This window comes from Cnephaeus nilssonii (assembly GCF_951640355.1).
Source record: "Cnephaeus nilssonii genome assembly, chromosome: 7".
Taxonomy (NCBI): Eukaryota; Metazoa; Chordata; class Mammalia; order Chiroptera; family Vespertilionidae; genus Cnephaeus; species Cnephaeus nilssonii.
In genome coordinates, this window is record NC_137078.1 from 13,509,282 (window position 1) to 13,529,161 (window position 19,880).

Genomic DNA, 19,880 nt, shown 5'->3' on the forward strand with positions numbered 1-19,880 from the left:
CAACCCTTGAAGCAGGGACTGGCTCTGGTATGTTATGAGGATATCTTTTTACTATTATGTGAAAAAGTTGCAATCATGTACCTGAGTAAGAGCACACATCTTACCCAATGACCCCATAACCCCTGGTCCCTGTCTCCCTCTCCCTTGTAGTAGCTCGTACCCCTGTGCTTATACTGACAGGGAGAAATGAACTGAGCTATTATTCACTGGATGACTGACCCCGCTACAGTCACAGGATGGGCCCCACACCCAGAGCAGGATGCTAACAGATGCTTATTCTATCTAATAATAGACAAATATGCAAATTGACTATACCTCTGACACACCCACAAGCCACGCCCACCATCCAATCAGAGCAAGCATGCAAATTAACCCAAACCAAGATGGCTACAGCCACAGAGAGCAAGGTTTCCTAGGTAACAGAGGAAGCCAAGCTTTCCGCCTGCCCTGGCCAGGCCTAAGCCTCCACTCAAGCTACAAAGTTTCAATTATAGAAGGTAAACAAATTCAAACAAATGGCGGCAGAATGGAGCTTGAGAGAGCAGGCCAGGGTTGCCGCCGGCAACAGGGGAAGCAAAGCTTTCTGCACACCCTGGCCGGGCCCACCCGCTTAAGGCAACAAAGTTTCAATTATAACCCCAACACAAATGGCTGCCGGCCTCGGAGGGAGCCCCAGGCTTGGCTCTGCTCCAGGCTACAAAGTTTCAATTGTAGAAGGAAAATAAATTCCAGATACCAGGGCCTCTGCTTGGGTTGCCAGGGGGCGTGGCCGGCCTGCAAACCACCACAGGCCCCTCGCTCAGGCCGCCCCACGCCCCAAGGGAACCCCACCCTGATCAGGGACACCCTTCAGGGCAAACCAGCTGGCCCCCACCCCTGTACCAGGCCTCTATCCCATCTAATAAAAGAGTAATCTGCAGATTGATCATCACTGCAACACACAATATCGCTGCCCCCATGTGGTCAAAGATCCTGCCCCCATGTGGACACAAGATGGCCACTACAAGATGGCCAGCAGGAGAGGGCAGTTGGGAGGCACCCGGCCTGCAAGGGAGGGCAGTTGAGAAGGACCAGGCCTCCAAGGAAGGGCAGCTGGAGGTGATCAACCCTGCAGGAGAGGGCAGTTAGGGGTAACCAGGCCGGCAGAGGAGGGAAGTTGGGGGCAAACAGGCTGGCAGCAGAGTGGTTAGGGGGTGATCAGGCTGGCAGGCAGAAGCAGTTAGGGGCAATCAGGAAGGCAGGCAGGCAAGCAGTTGGGAGCCAGCAGTCCTGGATTGTGAGAGGGATGTCCGACTGCCCGTTTAGGCCCGATCTCAGGGATCGGGCCTAAACGGGCAGTCGGACATCCCTTGAGGGGTCCCAGATTGGAGAGGGTACAAACTGGGCTGAGGGACAACCCCCCTCCGTGCACGAATTTCGTGCACCGGGCCTCTAGTCTAAGATATGTCATCATCATATATCCTTGAGTGAATACACAGTCATTTTACCAGTAAGAAATCTGAAAAAAATAAACATAGACAAACATGATTATCAATTTTGTATTTTTATGGTGGACAGTCATCATTTGCCCCAACAGCCATCTGAAGCCAATAGTCCTGATTATTAAAAATCACAAAGTTGTATAAATGTTCTCCTCCTTTTTGAAAACCATGTTCATTTTCTCTCCATGAAACAGGGCTGTCTGCGAAGCCTTGAACCGACAACGTAACCCACGGAGCTAACTTGGGTTCGTCAAAGTAGTGACTGAAAAAGAAAGATTAATTCTTAACAAACAGGAAGAATTAGGAATGTTCACTTTTTTTTTCTTATTCAGAGTAAGTGATACTTCTGATGTTCCAATGAAGCTTAGACCTTAATTTTTATTTATAAAAATCAGGAGATGCAAATTAAATTCTTGATGCTATACTGTGAACTCAATAAAGGTTATACAATATACAATGCACAAAACAAACTTCAGCTTTTCCTACCTCCATTGTGGGAGATCACGTAAGATTCAAAGGACAAAAAAAACCCAAAGTGTATAAGAATAGTTTCCCTCCCTATAATAGTGCTGCTTTCAGTCTGTTACCTGAAATCCTGCAAAATAATTTACCGGATCCTAAAATTTAAGCCTTCCTATTGAAGAAAATCTAAGTACAGACAGTCCTTGGGTTACGTCGGACTCGAAGTAAGTCATTTCGTGGTTACGTCACCATCTCCCATTTATTTATAAAAAAAAAAAAGTTCCGTCATTTTGACATATGTACATATGTGCTTTATGTTTTTTATTATTTATTTACCACAAGTGAAGGTCAGGAATTGTTATCTTTCTTTTAAATTTTTTTTACTGTTTCACTTCATTACTGCTGTGTATGTGCTCCATGTGAGTGACACAGGTGCTTATGTAGGTGGGTTCCAACTTACAGCGGAAATCGAGTTATGTCGTGCCGTAGGAACGGATCTCTGACATAACCCGAGGACCTACTGTACTAAACTAATACATGTGAAAAAGAATGCTGGGTTTAAAAAGGAAAATCATCAAGACCTCAACCTTAGACATTTTCAAAGTGAAGACTGACACATTATGCTTACTTTATAGACTTTTCAATATGGGAGTTGAGTTTCCTGACAATAGATACAATGTAGCACTTATTTATATAATACCTCCCCAAATGAAAAAACTACTACTACTTTATACAGTCCTTGGCATACTACTGATGCCCAGTGACTCATAGGATGTTAGGGCTGGAACTGATCTTAGACATGACTTGGATTCAGAGATAGTCAACTCCTTTTTTGCACCCCCTTTAAAAATTAGACATTTTGCAGAACTCCAATATTTAAAGCAGATTATGTCTTTCAGAGAGTATTAGTATTTTCTTAATGACATTAAAACTTCAACTGCACCAAAGTGATCCAGGGCAGCAGAACTAGAAAAATGAGCAGCTTGTCTTCAAGAAGTATCCTGCTCTGTTATTTGTCTTTCCATACGGACAAGTATGTGGCAATAGAATTTCCCATCACCAAGAATAAATACGTCATTAAAGATGATAACATTGAAAAACCAAGATGGCGGCATAGGTAAACACCTAAACTGCTGCCTCGCACAACAATTTCAAAACTACAACTAAAAGACAAAACGGACATCATCGAGAACAACAGGAAGGCTGGCTGAGTGAAAATTCTACAACTAGAAGGAAAGAGAAAAGCACACTGAGACTCAGAGGAGCTGCAGGAGGCAGAGGTACTGAGACGCGCACGCGGAGAGGGCAGGCAACTGAGTACGCAGTGGGCTTTCTCAAGCGGGAGGGAGACAAAAGCTCCCAACTGCTCTGAACTCCGGTTCTGGGCGAGACTCTGGGGACCCAGACTCATACGGGGAGAAACTAGACTGTCTGGCAGCAGGTGGAACTTGAGGGCGGCTTTCTCTCAGAGGTGCTTGCAGCGATTACTGCGGGACACTGAGACCCAGGGGCCTCTTAGGGCAGGGCTGACAGCAGAAGCCAATGCTGTCTGCTCCGCCCTGAGACTCGGCCCCATCCAAACTGTGCGCAGAGGCTTTTGCAAGTCTTATCTCATAAGGGTGTCTCCAGCACAGAAGTTCTCCCAGCGTAGACACAGCTGATCCTCACAGCCAATTGACCTGGAGGTCAATTCCTCCCAGTGATACCAACAACAATCAAGCCTTAACTACAAGACTGTGCACACAGCCCACAAAGGGGTGCACCAAGAGTGTCCACCTCAGGTAACTGGGGAGGCTGAGCCACTGGGCCCTATAGGACACCTAGCACACAAAGCCACTCTATCAACTCAGGGAAGCAGCCAAAATGTGCAGACAAAGAAACAGGTCACAAATGAAAGAAATGGAGGACAGCAAATGACTGGATATAGAGTTCAAAACCATGGTTATAAGGTTTTTCAAGAATTTTCTAGAAAAGGTCGATAAATTTAGTGAGACCCTCGAGGATATGAAAAAGGACCAACTAGAGCCCTGACTGGTTTAGCTCAGTGGATAGAGCGTCGGCCTGCGGACTGAAAGGTCCCAGGTTCGATTCCGGTCAAGGGCATGTACCTTAGTTGCGGGCACATCCCCAGTATGGGTTGTGCAGGAGGCAGCTGATCGATGTTTCTCTCTCATCGATGTTTCAAACTCTCTATCCCTCTCCCTTCCTCTCTGTAAAAAAATCAATAAAATATATTTTTAAAAAAGAAAAAGGACCAACTAGAAATTAAACATACACTGACTGAAATAAAAAATAATATACAGAGATCCGACAGCAGACTAGAGGATCGCAAGAATCAAGTCAAAGATTTGAAATACAAAGAAGCAAAAAACACCCAACAGGAAAATCAAAAAGAAAAAAGAATCCAAAAATATGAAGATAGTGTAAGGAGTCTCTGGGACAACTTCAAGCGTACCAACATCCGAATCATGGGGGTGCCAGAGAAGAGAGAGAGCAAGATATTGAAAACCTATTTGAAGAAATAATGACAGAAAACTTTCCCCACCTGGTGAAAGAAATAGACTTACAAATCCAGGAAGCACAGAGAACCCCAAACAAAAGGAATCCAAAGAGGACCACACCAAGACACATCATAATTAAAATGCCAAGAGCAAAAGACAAAGAGAGAATATTAAAAGCAGCAAGAGAAAAACAGTTAGTTACCTACAAGGGAGCACCCATACGAGTGTCAGCTGATTTCTCAACAGAAACTATGCAGGCCAGACGGGAGTGGCAAGAAATATTCAAAGTGATGATGCAAGAACCTACAACCAAGATTACTCTACCCAGCAAAGCTATCATTCAAAATTGAAGGTCAGATAAAGAGCTTCACAGATAAGAAAAAGCTAAAAGAGTTCATCACTGCCAAACCAGTATTATATGAAATGCTGAAAGGTATTCTTTAAGAAGAGGAAGAAGAAGAAAAAGGTAAAGATAAAAATTATGAACAACAAATACATATCTATCAACAAGTGAATCTAAAAATCAAGTGAATAAAAAATCTGATGAACAGAATAAACTGGTGAATATAATAGAATCAGGGACATAGAAAGGGAGTGGACTGACAATTCTCGGGGGGAAAGGGGCGTGGGGGGTGCGGGAAGAGACTGGACAAAAATCGTACACCTATGGATGAGGACAGTGGTGGGGGGGCATAGGGCAGAGGGTGGGGTGGGAACCGAGTGGAGGGGAGCTATGGGGGGAAAAAAGAGGAACAATTGTAATAATCTGAACAATAAAGATGTATTAAATAAATAAATAAATAAAATTAAAAAAATAAAGATGATAACATTACTGCACTGTGAGCCCAAACAAGGACAAAAAGGGAAATGTGTATGACAGGACGATGAAATTTGGAACAGTAGCACTGCTCTTAAAATGTCACGTTGGCACAGACAAGTAAGATGAAAAAGGCAAGAAGTGTTCATACCACAGCTGTTCCAACAGGAGACATATCTTCTCTGGAAGTATGAAACCGGTGATTGTACACAAACAAGCTTTTGCCATCACTGTGCTTGGCTGAGGACAGCAATAGGTTGATATGAAATTATTAGGCTCATTATTTCTGTCACAAAAAAGAGAGAAAACACATTTATGTCCAACGTATGATCACTTTCAAAATATTAAGACCCTGTTGAAGCCAGAGCCCTTAGAGGCGCAGGAGCCCTCTTACGCACAGTTGGGCATTACTGAAGACGGCGCCCAGCCAATCGAGGAGCTCGCCAGGGCTGCAGGCCGCCCCTGGCTTTCCGCGGAGCTCGCTGCTCTGCAGCACTGGGCACTGCAGATCTGTCATCGTGCTCACTGCTACTTTTGGCTGATGCTCCTGAATTCCATAATTGGAAAAGTATGACATCATCGCTGATTCTTCCACACCTTAAAACAAACCATATAAGGCCTTTTGAATATTGTAAACAGGCTCCACGAATCCCTAAAACTACTCCTCCCACCTGAGAGTTATGGGAAACAGGTAGGTTTAAATAAAATGGAAGGAAGTTGTGCAAAGCTTTATTCAGATTGAAATAATTTAAGTTGCTTTTAGCTCCATGTGCCAAAGTTCTATAAACATTCATCTTCTTTTACACTTTTCCCAGAAAAGCATATACTTTCAGATTCAACCCATACTAGTTTCATCATTTGCTATAAGAAAATTTCAACTTAAATAAGACCAAAAGCATAACTTTTGTACAAATAAAATTAATGAATTCTACAGAAAAAGAAACATATTTGCACAATCTCTATAAAAGAAAGAGGAACTGAATGATGATAGAAACGCATTCAAGGTTGGACACAGAGCCATCCAGAACCCAATGCATAGATGGTCCTCAATGAAGACCTCGTGTGACTGAAATGTCAGTCCATCTCTCTGCCTCTTGTATCTCTACCATAAGTAGGAGGAGGAGCAGTGAAGTATTACAGACCCAGGATTCATGCAAGACAAACACCCAGCAGCCAGACACTTCCCACGAGGGGCAGAGAGACGGACATATTTCCAAAATGGACCTCTGTGCTTCCCTATTCTCCAAAAGAGAGCACTACACCATCAGAATTGTGATGCTCTGATTCATTATATTCATATGATGTGCCAAAAACACACTTCTAAAAGGAGGAAGGCACAGCAATTGTAAGTAGATTAACATTTTGGTGACCATCAAATTTTGAATTAAATTTATTGTTCTAATCAATTAAAAACTGCAACAAATTTAATCCAACCTCTAAATGCATGCCTATTACTGTGCAATGATGAATGGGCAGTTTGTGTATATAACTATAGTGGTATTATTTTAAAACATTACATCTAAAACATTAAGCTGTTTGAGATAAGCTGGAGAAAGGAAGGAGAGAAACAGATAAAGGTTAGCTGCTCAGCAGTCACTCTCAAGATCTCTGGGTCTAAAAATAAAAACAAACAAACAAACAAACAAAAATAAATAAAACAAACAAATCTCTGGGTCTACATCTAAGCAAGGAGATGGAGGCAGCTGGCTCCATGCTTAGGTTATCCTGAACTACAGATTTCTGCGGATGTGAGAGGGGCCACGGCAGCTTCCTTAATAATGTTCACACGTACGTGTACATAATATCCCTGACCACAGTGATGAATCGCCATTCTTCATTACTCCCCTTTCATTACAATTAGATTTCAAAATCACTGTATTATTTCACAGTTGATTCTTCATACCTGTATGATGCCAAGCCAAAAGAAAATCAAATTTCAGTGGCTTCTTTTCTTTGAAGGACCAAGATATTCTTTCATACTTCTTAGAATCCAGGTTAAAGGATAAGTCCATCAAATCAATGGAAATGACTTAAAAAACGGAAAGAGAAAGAAATATTTCATTCATATGTAAATAGCTTACACTGTGGAAAAAGTATTATATCAAAAATCCAGAGTTTTAGGAAACTATATGGGTAATAAAAGTTATGTTCTTCTTGCCTGTTCTTTGTTTTACCAAGCCAAAACTCTGCCTTTAATGGGCATTTCTAGCATTAAGAGCTAATAACAGATTTTAAAAAATGTTTTTATTGATTTCAGAGAGAGAAAGGAGAGGGAGAGAGAATCATCGATTGGCTGCCTGCTGCACAGCCACCCCCCTCTTCCCCCCCACCACTGGGGATCAAGCCCACAACGGGGGCATGTGGCCTGACCAGGAATCAAACTGTGACCTCCTGGTTCATAGGTTGACACTGAACCACTGAGCCAAACAGCTGGGCAACAGATGTTTTTAATTCATACTTTTCCTAAGTGAAAGCCAAGGGCAGAGTCAACTCTAATCTACTTATGGGTGTGGCAACTTTTGCTACTAAAGGCTCAAGCTGGACACTGCCAGCAGAATGACAACTCTTCACTCGTAAGTACATTTCTACCAGTAACCACAAAGACCTGGGCAAATCAAAGGAAATGCTTCTTTTGTACTTTTGAAATATGTTTTTATTGATTTTAGAGAGAGAGGAAGAGGAAGAGAAGGAAATATCGATGAATGAGAGAAACATTGACCAGCTGCCTCCTGCATGCCCCTACTGGGGATCCCGTCTGTGACCTGACTAGGAACTGAACCAGTGACCTCAACCAACTGAGCCACACGGGCCAGGGCTCAAAGGAAGTTCTTTATTAAAAACAAGTTGTAGCCCTAACCGGTTTGGCTCAGTGGATAGAGCGTCGGCCTGCGGACTCAAGGGTCCCAGGTTCGATTCCGGTCAAGGGCATGTACCTTGGTTGTGGGATGTGCAGGAGGCAGCTGATTGATGTTTCTCTCTCATCGATGTTTCTAACTCTCTATCCCTCCTCCTTCCTCTCTGTAAAAAAAATCAGTAAAATATATTTTAAAAAAAGAACAAGTCGTTGACTCTTACCTTGAGTTTATTTTAAATTTTTGAGCCAAAACATAAATACTTAAAGGACCATTCTAATTCTATGATCTTTATAAGTTGCAGCCTACAGCTGAAGAGGAGTAGCATTATCTTATCCTCCCTGTCATCCAACTGAGAGCCTTTTGAGTCAGAAGCTTTAAAGACAAGAAAAACCCATACTTTTTCTGAACAAAGAGAATAGAGGTGATTCAAACATTTAAATTTAAATTGCCACGAAAAGATTACTACCTTGCTAGAAACTGATGGAGCAAGCATAATACTTACTAAATTTCATTATTTTTCTACCAGAATAATGAGATGGACGACCTTGAAGTCCAGTTTCTTCATAAGTGTCTTTATCCAGTGATAAAATTAATTTCCCTATAAATCAAATAATTCCCATAAAAGCGATGTCAAAACATGACTTACGACTAAAAGAAAGCAAGGTGATATCAGTGCAATAAATTGCATATAAGGATTTTATTTATAATACAAGGATATTATTTATACATACAGACATCTTATTTATAATGCAAGGATACTGTTTAAATGTTACATATACAAGGATATTATTTATAACTAGAAGCCCAGTACACGAAATTCGTGCACGGGGGCGGGGGGGGGGGGTTGTCCCTCAGCCCAGCCTGTACCCTCTCCAATCTGGGACATCCCTCTCACAATCCAGGACTGCTGGCTCCCAACTGCTTGCCTGCCTGCCTTCCTGATTGCGCCTAACCGCTTCTGCCTGCCAGCCTGATCACCCCCTAACCACTCCGCTGCCAGCCTGGTTGATGCTTAACTGCTCCCCTGCCAGCCTGTTTGCCCCCAGCTTCTCTCCTCTGCTGGCCTGGTCACCCCTAACTGCCCTCCCCTGCAGGGTTGATCACCTCCAACTGCCCTCCCTTGCAGGCCGGGTGCCTCCTAATTGCCCTCTCCTGCTGGCCATCTTGTGTCCACATGAGGGCAGGATCTTTTACCACATGGGGGCAGCTATATTGTGTGTTGCAGTGATGATCAATCTGCATAGTATTCTTTTATTAGATAGGATAGAGGCCTGGTGCACGGGTGGGGGCCAGCTGGTTTGCCCTGAAGGGTGTCCTGGATCAGGGTGGGGTTCCCTTGGGGCGTGGGGCAGCCTGAGAGAGGGGCCTGTGGTGGTTTGCAGACCGGCCATGCCCCCTGGCGACCCAAGCAGAGGCCCTGGTATCTGGAATTTATTTTCCTTCTACAATTGAAACTTTGTAGCCTGGAGCGGAGCCAAGCCTGCTGCTCCCTCCGGGGCGGCAGCCATTTTCTGTGGCAGTTAATTCACCTTCTGCAATTGAAACTTTGTAGCCTTAAGCGGGTGGGCCCGGCCAGGGTGTGCGGAAAGCTTTGCTTCCCCTGTTGCCGGCGGCAACCCTGGCCTGCTCTCTCAAGCTCCATTCTGCCGCCATTTGTTTCAATTTGTTTACCTTCTATAATTGAAACTTTGTAGCTTGAGTGGAGGCTTAGGCCTGCAACGGCTATGGAAAGCTTGGCTTGCTCTGTTACCTGGGAAACCTTGCTCTCTGTGGCTGTAGCCATCTTGGATTGGGGGTTAATTTGCATACTCGCCCTGACTGGCTGGTGGGTGTGGCTTGGCTGGTGGGCATGGCTTATGTAGCGGAGTGATTGTTAATTTGCATATTACCATTTTATTAGAGGATAGTGAAACTAAAAATTCATCTAAATTTCTATTGAAGGAATGAACAAGTCATTATATACTTCTTTTATGGAATACCTTCGAGACATTAAAAATAGTGCGTTAGAACTATATGCACTGGTATGGAAAGATGTCTATGATATATAGCTTGGGAAAAATGCAAACTGAGAAATAATATACTATAATGTAATTTATGTTAAAAAGAAGCACCTTTACATGTGTTTATAAGTTCATAGGACATGTCTAGAAGAATGAAAACAACCTGTTAACAAGTTCCTTCTAAGAAGGCGAGTGAGTTTGGAAAAAGGGGGATGAAATGGGGACTTTCACTTTCAATACATCTGTATGATTTGACTTTTTTTTACAGTATGCATTTCCTTTTTAATTAACCAAGAAAAGATGAGTGTTGTTACCATTTGGCAGCAGGGCAACAGTATTGTCTTCATCAATATTTGTATTGTGTGATAGTGCATAGCATGAACCTGTAAGAGAAAGCCCAGAGGAGAAATTAAGAAAAAAAAATCACTGCAGCAAAAAGTTAGCGGATTATTTTTACATGATAATAAATCTTTGAGATTACTGTTCCAACTCACTCAATACACCTAAAACCTGTCATCCCTGACCTGGAGGACATGAAAGGCCAAGCTCAGTTAGTTTAATCCCCTGCCCAAGACTGGTTTGTGCAAGCTGACTGCTATGGAGCAGAAGATGGCCTGAAGGTGGGGTGTGAGTCTTTGGGGATGCTGGCAGAGGGGCACAAAGTGGACTATTAGGTAAGTGTACACAGGGTTCCAGGCTGAGATGCAAATGTGCCAGGAACTCGTATAAAGTTAAGAAAGCAACTCAATCTCTCCCAGTTCAATTTCCTCACCTGTAAAATGGGGGTCATAGGCCTATTTCATAGAGTTATTGCAAGGATTTAAATTGGATAAGATGTGTAACAGTGCCTACTATTGCTATGTCCACACTACTAACAAAGTAGTATTAAGCTCAAAACAGATTAAAGGAATAATGTCGATGAAAGCAAAGACAAGACGTCCAGCTTCATAAGCAGCCCCAGCAACATCAGAATGAACAAGTTCCAGGTAACTAAGATCCTTCACAGCTCCGCTGGAGAGGACACACACGAGTCCTACAACCAGATAAGTAAGTGGCTTACTTCTCGGTGCAGTAACTTTTGGAGTGAGGGTGGTATCCCTAAAGACTTTCTGAAATACAATTTCAAACAAGTGGATCCTAGAAAATAACAGGAATAAACCAATCAACCCAGCAGATATGAATGGGAATGAGGTGAGCAGAGGAGGGTGAGTCATACAATCTAAACAGAAGACATCAAACCACAACAAGTACCCGGCTCTGTGAACAGCTGCTGTGGTTGCCTCAGGAAGCCAACCTTGTGAGACAGCTGTTGTGGGAACTACTGGGAGCAGTGTTCTTTGCAGCCACACACCCAGCAGCACTGTATCTGAAAACATGGATCAAAAGACTTTCCTATTCATTAATCCTTGTTTTAAGACGAGGGATATCCTTTTGTTACAACATCCCCATGCAACACTTGTGTCCTCAGAAACCACCACCTAACGAGAGCATGAGAAAGAAGAAGATGAGAGCTGGGGAGAGTGATGCATGCACTTGATCACAGACCATCTTCATAGGCCGTACTGAAAACACGAACCCTTGTGAGATGATCTAACTGTACTTCCTCATCTTGCCATGTTCATAGTCACTACAGTTTTTCTTACCTTTCTTTACAAAGGTATTGATGAATTCTTGTGTAATTAACTCATGAAGAGGTAAATTCTTCACAAAGTAATAGGCCCCAGTTTCCATGACCAGGCTTTTCAGTTCTTTTGATAGTATCCCACATTCAGGAATCAGAAACGAAACCTATTGGAAAGTGTAAATATAAACAGGTCTTATTTTCATGTAGATCAACACCCAGGTTTCTATATCATGAAGACTGTTATTTCTACAAAACTTTTAAAAAAATATTTTTTTATTGATTTCAGAGTGGAAAGGAGAGGTTAGAGAGATAGAAACCTGGGTTTCTATCAATGATGAGAGAATCATTGATAGGCTGCCTCCTGCATGCCCCCTACCAGGGATCGAACCCGCAACCCGGGCATGTGCCCTGACCAGGAATCAAACCGTGACCTTCTGGTTCATAGGTCAATGCTCAATCACTGAGCCATGCCAGCTGGGCCAAAACTCTTATAAATTAACTTGTCAATCTCAGGGGGGAAAAATCTGACAATTCAAGATTTTCATTTCTGTATTCAAAGATACAATACTGGAAAGAGAATGAGCAAAAAAACTTTAATGCAGCGGTGGGGAACGTCTGCCCGAGAAATCATTTGGTTTGACCAAGTATAGCAGGCTACGTTTTAGTTGATAATTTTGTATGGCCTGCGAATAATGTTATAAATATCCAAAGACTCTTGGCAGACAAAGGTTCCCCACCCTTGCTTTAGCAGCAAGGTCTTGTTAATATTGTGTCTTTTATAAATAAGCAATATATTTTGTCCTGTTCCTTTTACTACTCTAATAAAATTTTAGGGAAATATAGGACAATTGAATATCCCTAGATCTGTTGATCTAGTACCAGGCTTGAATCAAAGGAACTGCCTCTTAGGGCATAAGGAATCCATCCCTTCAGAATCAATTATTAAGAGGTCACAGGGGCCCTAACCGGTTTGGCTCAGTGGATAGAGCATCGGCCTGCGGATTCAAGGGTCCCAGGTTCAATTCCAGCCAAGGGCATGTACCTTGGTTGCAGGCACATCCCCAGTAGGAGGCGTGCAGGAGGCAGCTGATTGATGTTTCTAACTCTCTATCCCTCTTCCTTCCTCTCTGTAAAAAATCAATTAAAATATATATATATATAAAGAGGTCACAGGGAAGCAGAAGTGTTCCCGGGCCATTCTATTTTATAGACAGAAAAATTCTACAGATCAGGCCTGGTGAGTTAAGGTACACACCCCTGACTACTGGCAGTGGTGAGCTCCCCATCCAAAGCAGAGACGCTAAACCTGGCGGTTTTGCATGTTGCCCAGGTGCTCCACACCTTGAAAATCGCTCCCCCAAAGCCTGGACGCCAGTTTGTTCCCCAGGATCAGGATGGCCACTTGTGTGTGAGAAACGGGCCGTCCAGCCTGAGTGAAGTCTAGGTTGGTCAACTTAAAGTGCTAAAGGCTAAACCATTACCGTCGAAGGCTGATTCTTTTGGAGGCCTGGCCACTTAAATAGGTTGGTCAAAACGGCCTGCTGAGCACTGGACCGGGAATTTGGGTTGTTCTCCCCTACTCAGCAAATCCCGAATAAACCCAAGATTACCCTCAACTTTCCACAGCTGTGAAGAACGCACTCCATGAGGGTGACTTTTTTGTGTGTTTGTTTTGGCTAATACGCACTCGAGGATATTCTTTCCATTGATTTTTAGAGCGAATAGAATGGAGAGAGAGAGAGAGAGAGAGAGGGAGAATGGGAGGGAGGGAGGGAGGGAGGGAAGGAGGGAGGGAGGGAGGGAGGGAGAGAGAGAGGGGGGCGGGGGGGGGGGGGAGAGAAGCAACAATGTGAGAGACACATGGATTGGTTGCCAGGGCGGGATCAGGCCCTTGAGCAGGAATCTAACCACTTAGCACAGCGGCCAGGGCGAGGGTGACATTCAAGAAACAACAGCCAAAGTTACCAACTCCACACAACTCTTCAGTGGCGCTGGCTAGCAGGGCCACCGCAGCGAATATGCCCCAAGGCGGCAGAAACAGCAGTTTGCCTGGAGGACGCAGAGGGCAGCAGCAGGCAGAGCAGAAAGTTTCCGTACGCAGTATAGGAAAGCACGTAGTTTCTGGGGCTGGGCTCCGCACGATGCTCGGTGGGAGAAGGAATTAGGTGCTGGGGAGGCGAGAGTCGGGCTTCAATTGGGGGCAAAAGTAAGTTCCCTGCGGCTGCACTTCGCAGCTGTCACGCCCTCCCAGCTCCCTAGTCGCGGGCTGGGAGTCCCTCCCCGGAATGCTAGGCACCTGGGCCGCGGAAGGGACCTGCCCATGGCGTTGGATCCTGGGCAAGAGCACACCGCCTCACGCCCGGTGCATCCTGGAAATTGTAGTCTTACAGCTCCGCAAACCACTGGCTCAGAGCGGTTAGGAGACTACACTTCCCAGCGCACCCCGCGAGGGGACCCACCACACCAGAGCGCGGGATCTCGCAAGCCTCCCGGGCACCGCGGCCCAGGCGGCCGGACTCACCCTGTAATTGTGATAGTGCGTCTCCACAAGATGCTTGTGGCGCGACTTGTCGTCACCGAAGTTGGATTTCTCACAGACCAACAAGTGCCGGGGTATCTGCCGCAGTCTGCGAAGGGTAGCCATGCTCTCCCTTACGCACGCCTTCCAGAAGCTTGGCGCGCCCGCCCCGCCTCCTCGTCCCGCCCCCTCATCGCCCCGCCCCTTCTAGCCCCGCCCCTTCTCGCCCCGCCCCCTCTCCCAGGTCCGCCTCGCAGGTGGAGTCGGCTCCCAGGTAGGGTTGGGACTAGCGGTGCGGACCAATCTAGGCCTCTTTGGAACCCAGGCAGAAGCTTAATAACGGACACCTGACACTGTAAATTCGCTGCCTAAAAGGGAAATTCCTGGTACCTGGGAACCTGGAACTTGCCTTTTCAAAGCCACCTTTCTCCCTGCGCCCTCCATTTCTCCCAACTGCTGTCTCTCACCATACATCCTCCCTCTGAGCGCTACCCCTCCCCCTGGGTTCTTCCCAAAATATTAAGGAAGTTTCTTTAGGAAGGAAATACACAATTTCTATTTTCAGCCCTACAATAAGACGCCTTTGGGACCACTTTTAAGATCCTATAAAATATCCTTTGGGACCTCCTAATAATTTGTTGCTGTTGGAAGTTACAGTGATAATTCATTTTTCTTTCAAATTTTTCTGATGAACTCCAATTATTACATAAGTACACGCTTCTTAGACTGCATTACGCACAGCCCCAATTCTGTGCAGAGAGAATGCAAAACAGCAGAATACCCGTGGTACAACTTTCTGGAACATTAATTTTACTATAAAATTTGGAAGAACCAAAGTTAAGTAATTTACAAGGTTAGTATTGTCAATGTAAGAAACATTCAAACCTGTGAAGAATTTTTGTGAGTTTATTTGAACCAAACTGTTGACAATTGCCAGGAAGCCAAAGCTCAATGGGTTGAGATAAATGTTCCAGAGAATGGCAGTTTTGTACCTTATTTTATACATTACAATCAAAAGAGGAGACATGTATGGGTTACATGAAATCCATTGGTGATAGCTTAGGGAGGCAGGAGAAAGTTAAGCAGGGAACCGCTGAGATTGGATAAAAAGTAAAATGATAGACATACTTTTTTACATAGGTGAGTGCAGGATAGTTAACAGTCAACAATCTATACTAATAAAAGAGTAATGTGCTAATTAGACCAGGAGACCTTCCAGACAAAGCTGGGGGCTTGGCCGGCTGGCAAACCACCCCCAAACAGCCCTCAGCCCATCACCCAGGCTGGCCATGGGGACCCCCTTCAGGGCAGACCAGCCAGCCCCCACCCATGCACCAGGCCTCTATACTAAGAAAAGGGTAATATGCTGATTAGACTGGGAGACCTTCCGGATGTCCTTCCAGACAAAGCCATGGTGGCAGAGCCGAGGCAGTGGCGGTTAGGGACGATCAGGCCAGGAGGAGAGGGCAGTCGGGGGTGATCAGGCTGGCAGGGGGGGGCAGTTGGGGGCGAGCAGGCCAGTAGGGGGGGCAGTTGGGGGAAATCAGGCTGGCAGGGGGGGGCAGTTGGGGGCGAGCAGGCCAGTAGGGGGGGGCAGTCGGGGGTGATCAGGCTGGCAGGGGGGGGCAGTTGGGGGCGAGCAGGCCAGTAGGGGGGGCAGTTGGGGGAAATCAGGCTGGCAGGGGGGGGCAGTTGGGGGCGAGCAGGCCAGTAGGGGGGGGCAGTTGGGGGAAATCAGGCTGGCAGGGGGGGGGGCAGTTGGGGGTGATCAGGCTGGCGGGGAGGCAGTTGGGGGTGAGCAGGCCGGCAGGGGGGGCAGTTGGGGACAATCAAGCTGGCGGCAGGGCAGTTGGGGGCAATCAGGCCGGCAGGGGGGGCAGTTGGGAGTGAGTAGGCCGGCGGGGTTGGCAATTTGGGGCGAGAAGGCTGGTGGGAGGGGCAGTTGGGGGCAAGCAGGCTGGTGGGGGGGGCAGTTGGGGGCGAGCAGGCTGGCAGGCAGTGTGGTTAGGGGTGATCAGGCAGGCAGGCAGGTGAGTGGTTAGGAGCCAGTGGTCCCAGATTGCGAGAGGGATGTCTGATTGCTGGTTTAGGCCTGATCCCACAGTGATCAGGCCTAAACCGGCAGTTGGCCATCCCCTGAGGGGTTCCAGATTGGAGTGGGTGCAGGCCGGGCTGAGGGACACCCTCCCCCATGCATGAATGTCATGCACCAAGCCATTAGTCCTATATACTAGTAATAAAAGCCCAGCGACCATAATGGCAGAACGACCACTCGACCAGTCACTATGAGGTGCACTGACCACCTCTTGGTCCCTTTCCCTGGCCAGCAGGCTCTGATCGCTGATGGCGAACAGGGACCCAGGGTGGGTGGTGAGGGATGCGGGCAGCGCCAGGCCAAGACCCCCACCCCACCAGTCGCCCCACACACAGAGGGCGACAGGCGGCGGGGGTGGGGCTGGTGAGTGGGAGGGAATGGCCGACCTCTCGGTCCCTCCCCCCACCGTCAGGCTCCCATCTCTGGATGGGGAATGGGGAACCAGGGTGGGTGGTGGCGGGGGGCAGGGCCGGCTGCCGGCAGCTGGGGAAGATGGCCCTGATCACAGGCTAGGCCTAGGGACCGTACCCACGCACAATTTTGTATGCCGGGCCTCTATTTAACTCAATGACAATGAGGGGATTTCTGGTCTCCACAGACCAGTGCCTGTGCTTTGAGGGCTCTGGAAAAAGGAAAATTACTTTGACATTGTAAAGATATATTCTTATAGATGCAAAAAGACAGGCTCAGCTTTATTAAAGATTGACCTTTGTCAGGGAAGATGCTGGCCTAGGACATGACTATCCACCATAAATTGCTTTTAGTTAAAAGGTTTTAATTTCACACCATCCTTTGTGGTTCACTTTAGGTCTTTGAGTTTGTAAGGCGGCCACGCAGACCTTCCCTGAGCTAGTCAGGCTAGCATGTGGCCCTTTTCGTCCACAGTATAAAAAATTTAAAACTAAGACGAAGCTAGAAAGTCTCCTGGCGGTTAATGTCACAAACTTGTGCCCAAAATGTCAGACTGACTCTGAGAAAACGCTAAGGAAAACCTATTTCTCATTATTTTAAATGGGAAAAATTATAAGGCATAGTAAGTCCATTGAAAAAGTCTAGGCAGTCTCCCTCTGGAGCACCCCCATACCCCTCTTCCCCCTTTTTCAGGCATGCTTTTTCTCCCTAAGTTCTAAGGGTCCCCATGAGTCTTGCAACCAATGGAGCAATGGGCGGCAGCAGCTCATCCCGGGCTAACCCCCTGACCCTGTCTCCAAGGCCTGCTTTGGAGGCAGCAGCAGCCCACCTTGGCTCACTTCTTTCTTACAACGTCTCCAGAGGCCAAAGCATCCCTCCCAAGATCCCCCCTGTGGCTTCTTCTATTTTAAGCCCTTTCTTGTTTCACTGTCCCCAGCTTTAATAAACATACAGGCAGTCCTCGGGTTATGTAGGACTCGACATACGTCGTTTTGTGGTTACGTCACCATCTCCCATTTATTTATAAAAAAAAAAAAAATTCTGTCATTTTGATGTATGTACATATGTGCTTTATGTTTTTTATTATTTATTTACCACAGGTAAAGGTCAGGAATTGTTATCTTTCTTTTAAATTGCTTTACTGTTTCACTTCATTACTGCTATGCATGTGCTCCATGTGAGCGATGTAGGTGCTTATGTAGGTGGGTTCCGACTTATGGCGAAAATCGCGTTACATTGCGCCATAGGAACGGATCTTCAATGTAACCCAAGGACCTGCTGTACTCTCAAAATCAAAAAAGAAAAAGAAAAATCCTACTAATTTCCTAAATCACAATATGGCACCTAGACTAATTAACAAATATTATATTCAGATATACAATGCTTGAAACATTGCTTTTTGGTCACTTCACAATTAAGTAGCAGTGCCCTTCCTGAAGGCAGCAATATCATATTTGTTCATCTCCTTTTGAAACTGGACAGCTAATGGATCTGGGCTGCCTGTCACTACTTGAGCCAATTAAGCAGAGACAGGGTTGGATGGTATATGAGCATTTTTATTTTCCAATATTGCTGGCAGCATGGGAGAGCAGCAGGTCCTATATCTTACCTTATAATAGAGAAACATGCAAATTGACCGCACCTCCGCTATGCCCATGATTGGGCCAGCGGAGGCTGAGGGCGGGACTCCGGGTGGCCTGTCGACCGTTGATAAAATCAAGATGGCGGTGCCCAGTGGCCGCGCCCGAGCCGCTGCTCCCCTGGAATGCCTGGGGTGATCGGCACCCCGGGGGGCGTGGCCGCGCCCGTGACCGCTCCCCTGGGGTGCCTGGGGTGATTGGCACCCCGGGGGGGCGTGGCCGCGCCCCTGCTGCCGCTCCCGGGGGTGCCTGGGGCGATCGGCACCCCGGGGGGGCGTGGCCGCGCCCGTGCTGCCGCTCCCCGGGGGTGCCTGGGGTGATCGGCACCCCGGGGGGCGTGACCACGCCCCTGCTGCCGCTCCACGGGGGTGCCTGGGGCGATCGGCACCCCGGGGGGGCGTGGCCGCGCCCCTGCTGCCGCTCCCCGGGGGTGCCTGGGGCGATCGGCACCCCGGGGGGGCGTGGCCGCGCCCCTGCTGCCGCTCCCGGGGGGTGCCTGGGGTGATAGGCACCCGGGGGGGCGTGGTCACGCCCGTGTAGCTGCTCCCCGGGGGTGCCTGGGGTGATCGGCACCCCGGGGGGCGTGGCATGGGGGCGTGGCCGCTCCCCGGGGGTGCCTGGGGCGATCGGCACCCCGGGGGGCCGTGGCATGCGGGCGTGGCCGCTCCCCGGGGGTGCCTGGGGCGATCGGCACCCCGGGGGGCGTGGCCGCGCCCCTACTGCCGCTCCCCGGGGGTGCCTGGGGCGATCGGCACCCCGTGGGGGGCGTGTTCGCGCCCGTGCCGCTGCTCCCCAGGGGTGCCTGGGGCGATCGGCACCCCGTGGGGCGTGGCCGCGCCCGTGCCGCTGCTCTCCGGGGGTGCCTGGGGTGATCGGCACCCCGGGGGGGGCGTGGCCGTGCCTGTGCCCGCTCCCTGCGGGTGCCTGGGGTGATCGGCACCCCGGGGGGGCGTAGCCGCGCCCATGTAGCTGCTCCCCGGGGGTGCCTGGGGTGATCGGCACCCCGGGGGGCGTGGCATGGGGGCGTGGCCGCTCCCCGGGGGTGCCTGGGGCGATGGGCACCCCGGGGGGGCGTGGCATGGGGGCGTGGCCGCTCCCCGGGGGTGCCTGGGGCGATCAGCACCCCGGGGGGGCCGTGGCATGGGGGCGTGGCCGCTCCCCGTGGGTGCCTGGGGCTATCGGCACCCCGGGGGGCGTGGCCACGCCCCTGCTGCCACTCCCCGGGGGTGCCTGTGGTGATCGGCACCCTGGGGGGGCGTGGCCGCGCCCGTGCCCGCTCCCCGGGGGTGCCTGGGGCGATCGGCACCCCCTGGGGGCATGGCAAGGGGGCGTGGCCGCTCCCCGGGCGTGCCTGGGGCGATCGGCACCCCGGGGGGCGTGGCCACGCCCCTGCCATTGCTCCCCGGGGTTGCCTGGGGAGATCGGCACCCCGGGGGGGCGTGGCCGCGCCCGTGCCGCCGCTCCCCGGGGGTGCCT

General features: G+C 48.3%; 1 protein-coding gene across 1 annotated transcript; it reads right to left on the reverse strand.

Moving 5' to 3' along the window:
* Positions 1-1,544: 1,544 nt before the first annotated feature.
* On the reverse strand, positions 1,545-14,431 carry RPP40 (ribonuclease P/MRP subunit p40; the record flags this gene model as incomplete). The annotated part of the gene is made up of 8 exons (XM_079777475.1): positions 14,262-14,431; positions 11,760-11,904; positions 10,431-10,499; positions 8,619-8,714; positions 7,165-7,290; positions 5,660-5,858; positions 5,413-5,547; positions 1,545-1,743 (listed from the first exon to the last, which is right to left on the reverse strand). The coding sequence occupies exons 1-8, from the start codon at positions 14,382-14,384 to the stop codon at positions 1,545-1,547; spliced, it is 1,092 nt and encodes a 363-aa protein (XP_079633601.1). The 5' UTR covers positions 14,385-14,431.
* Positions 14,432-19,880: the final 5,449 nt, after the last annotated feature.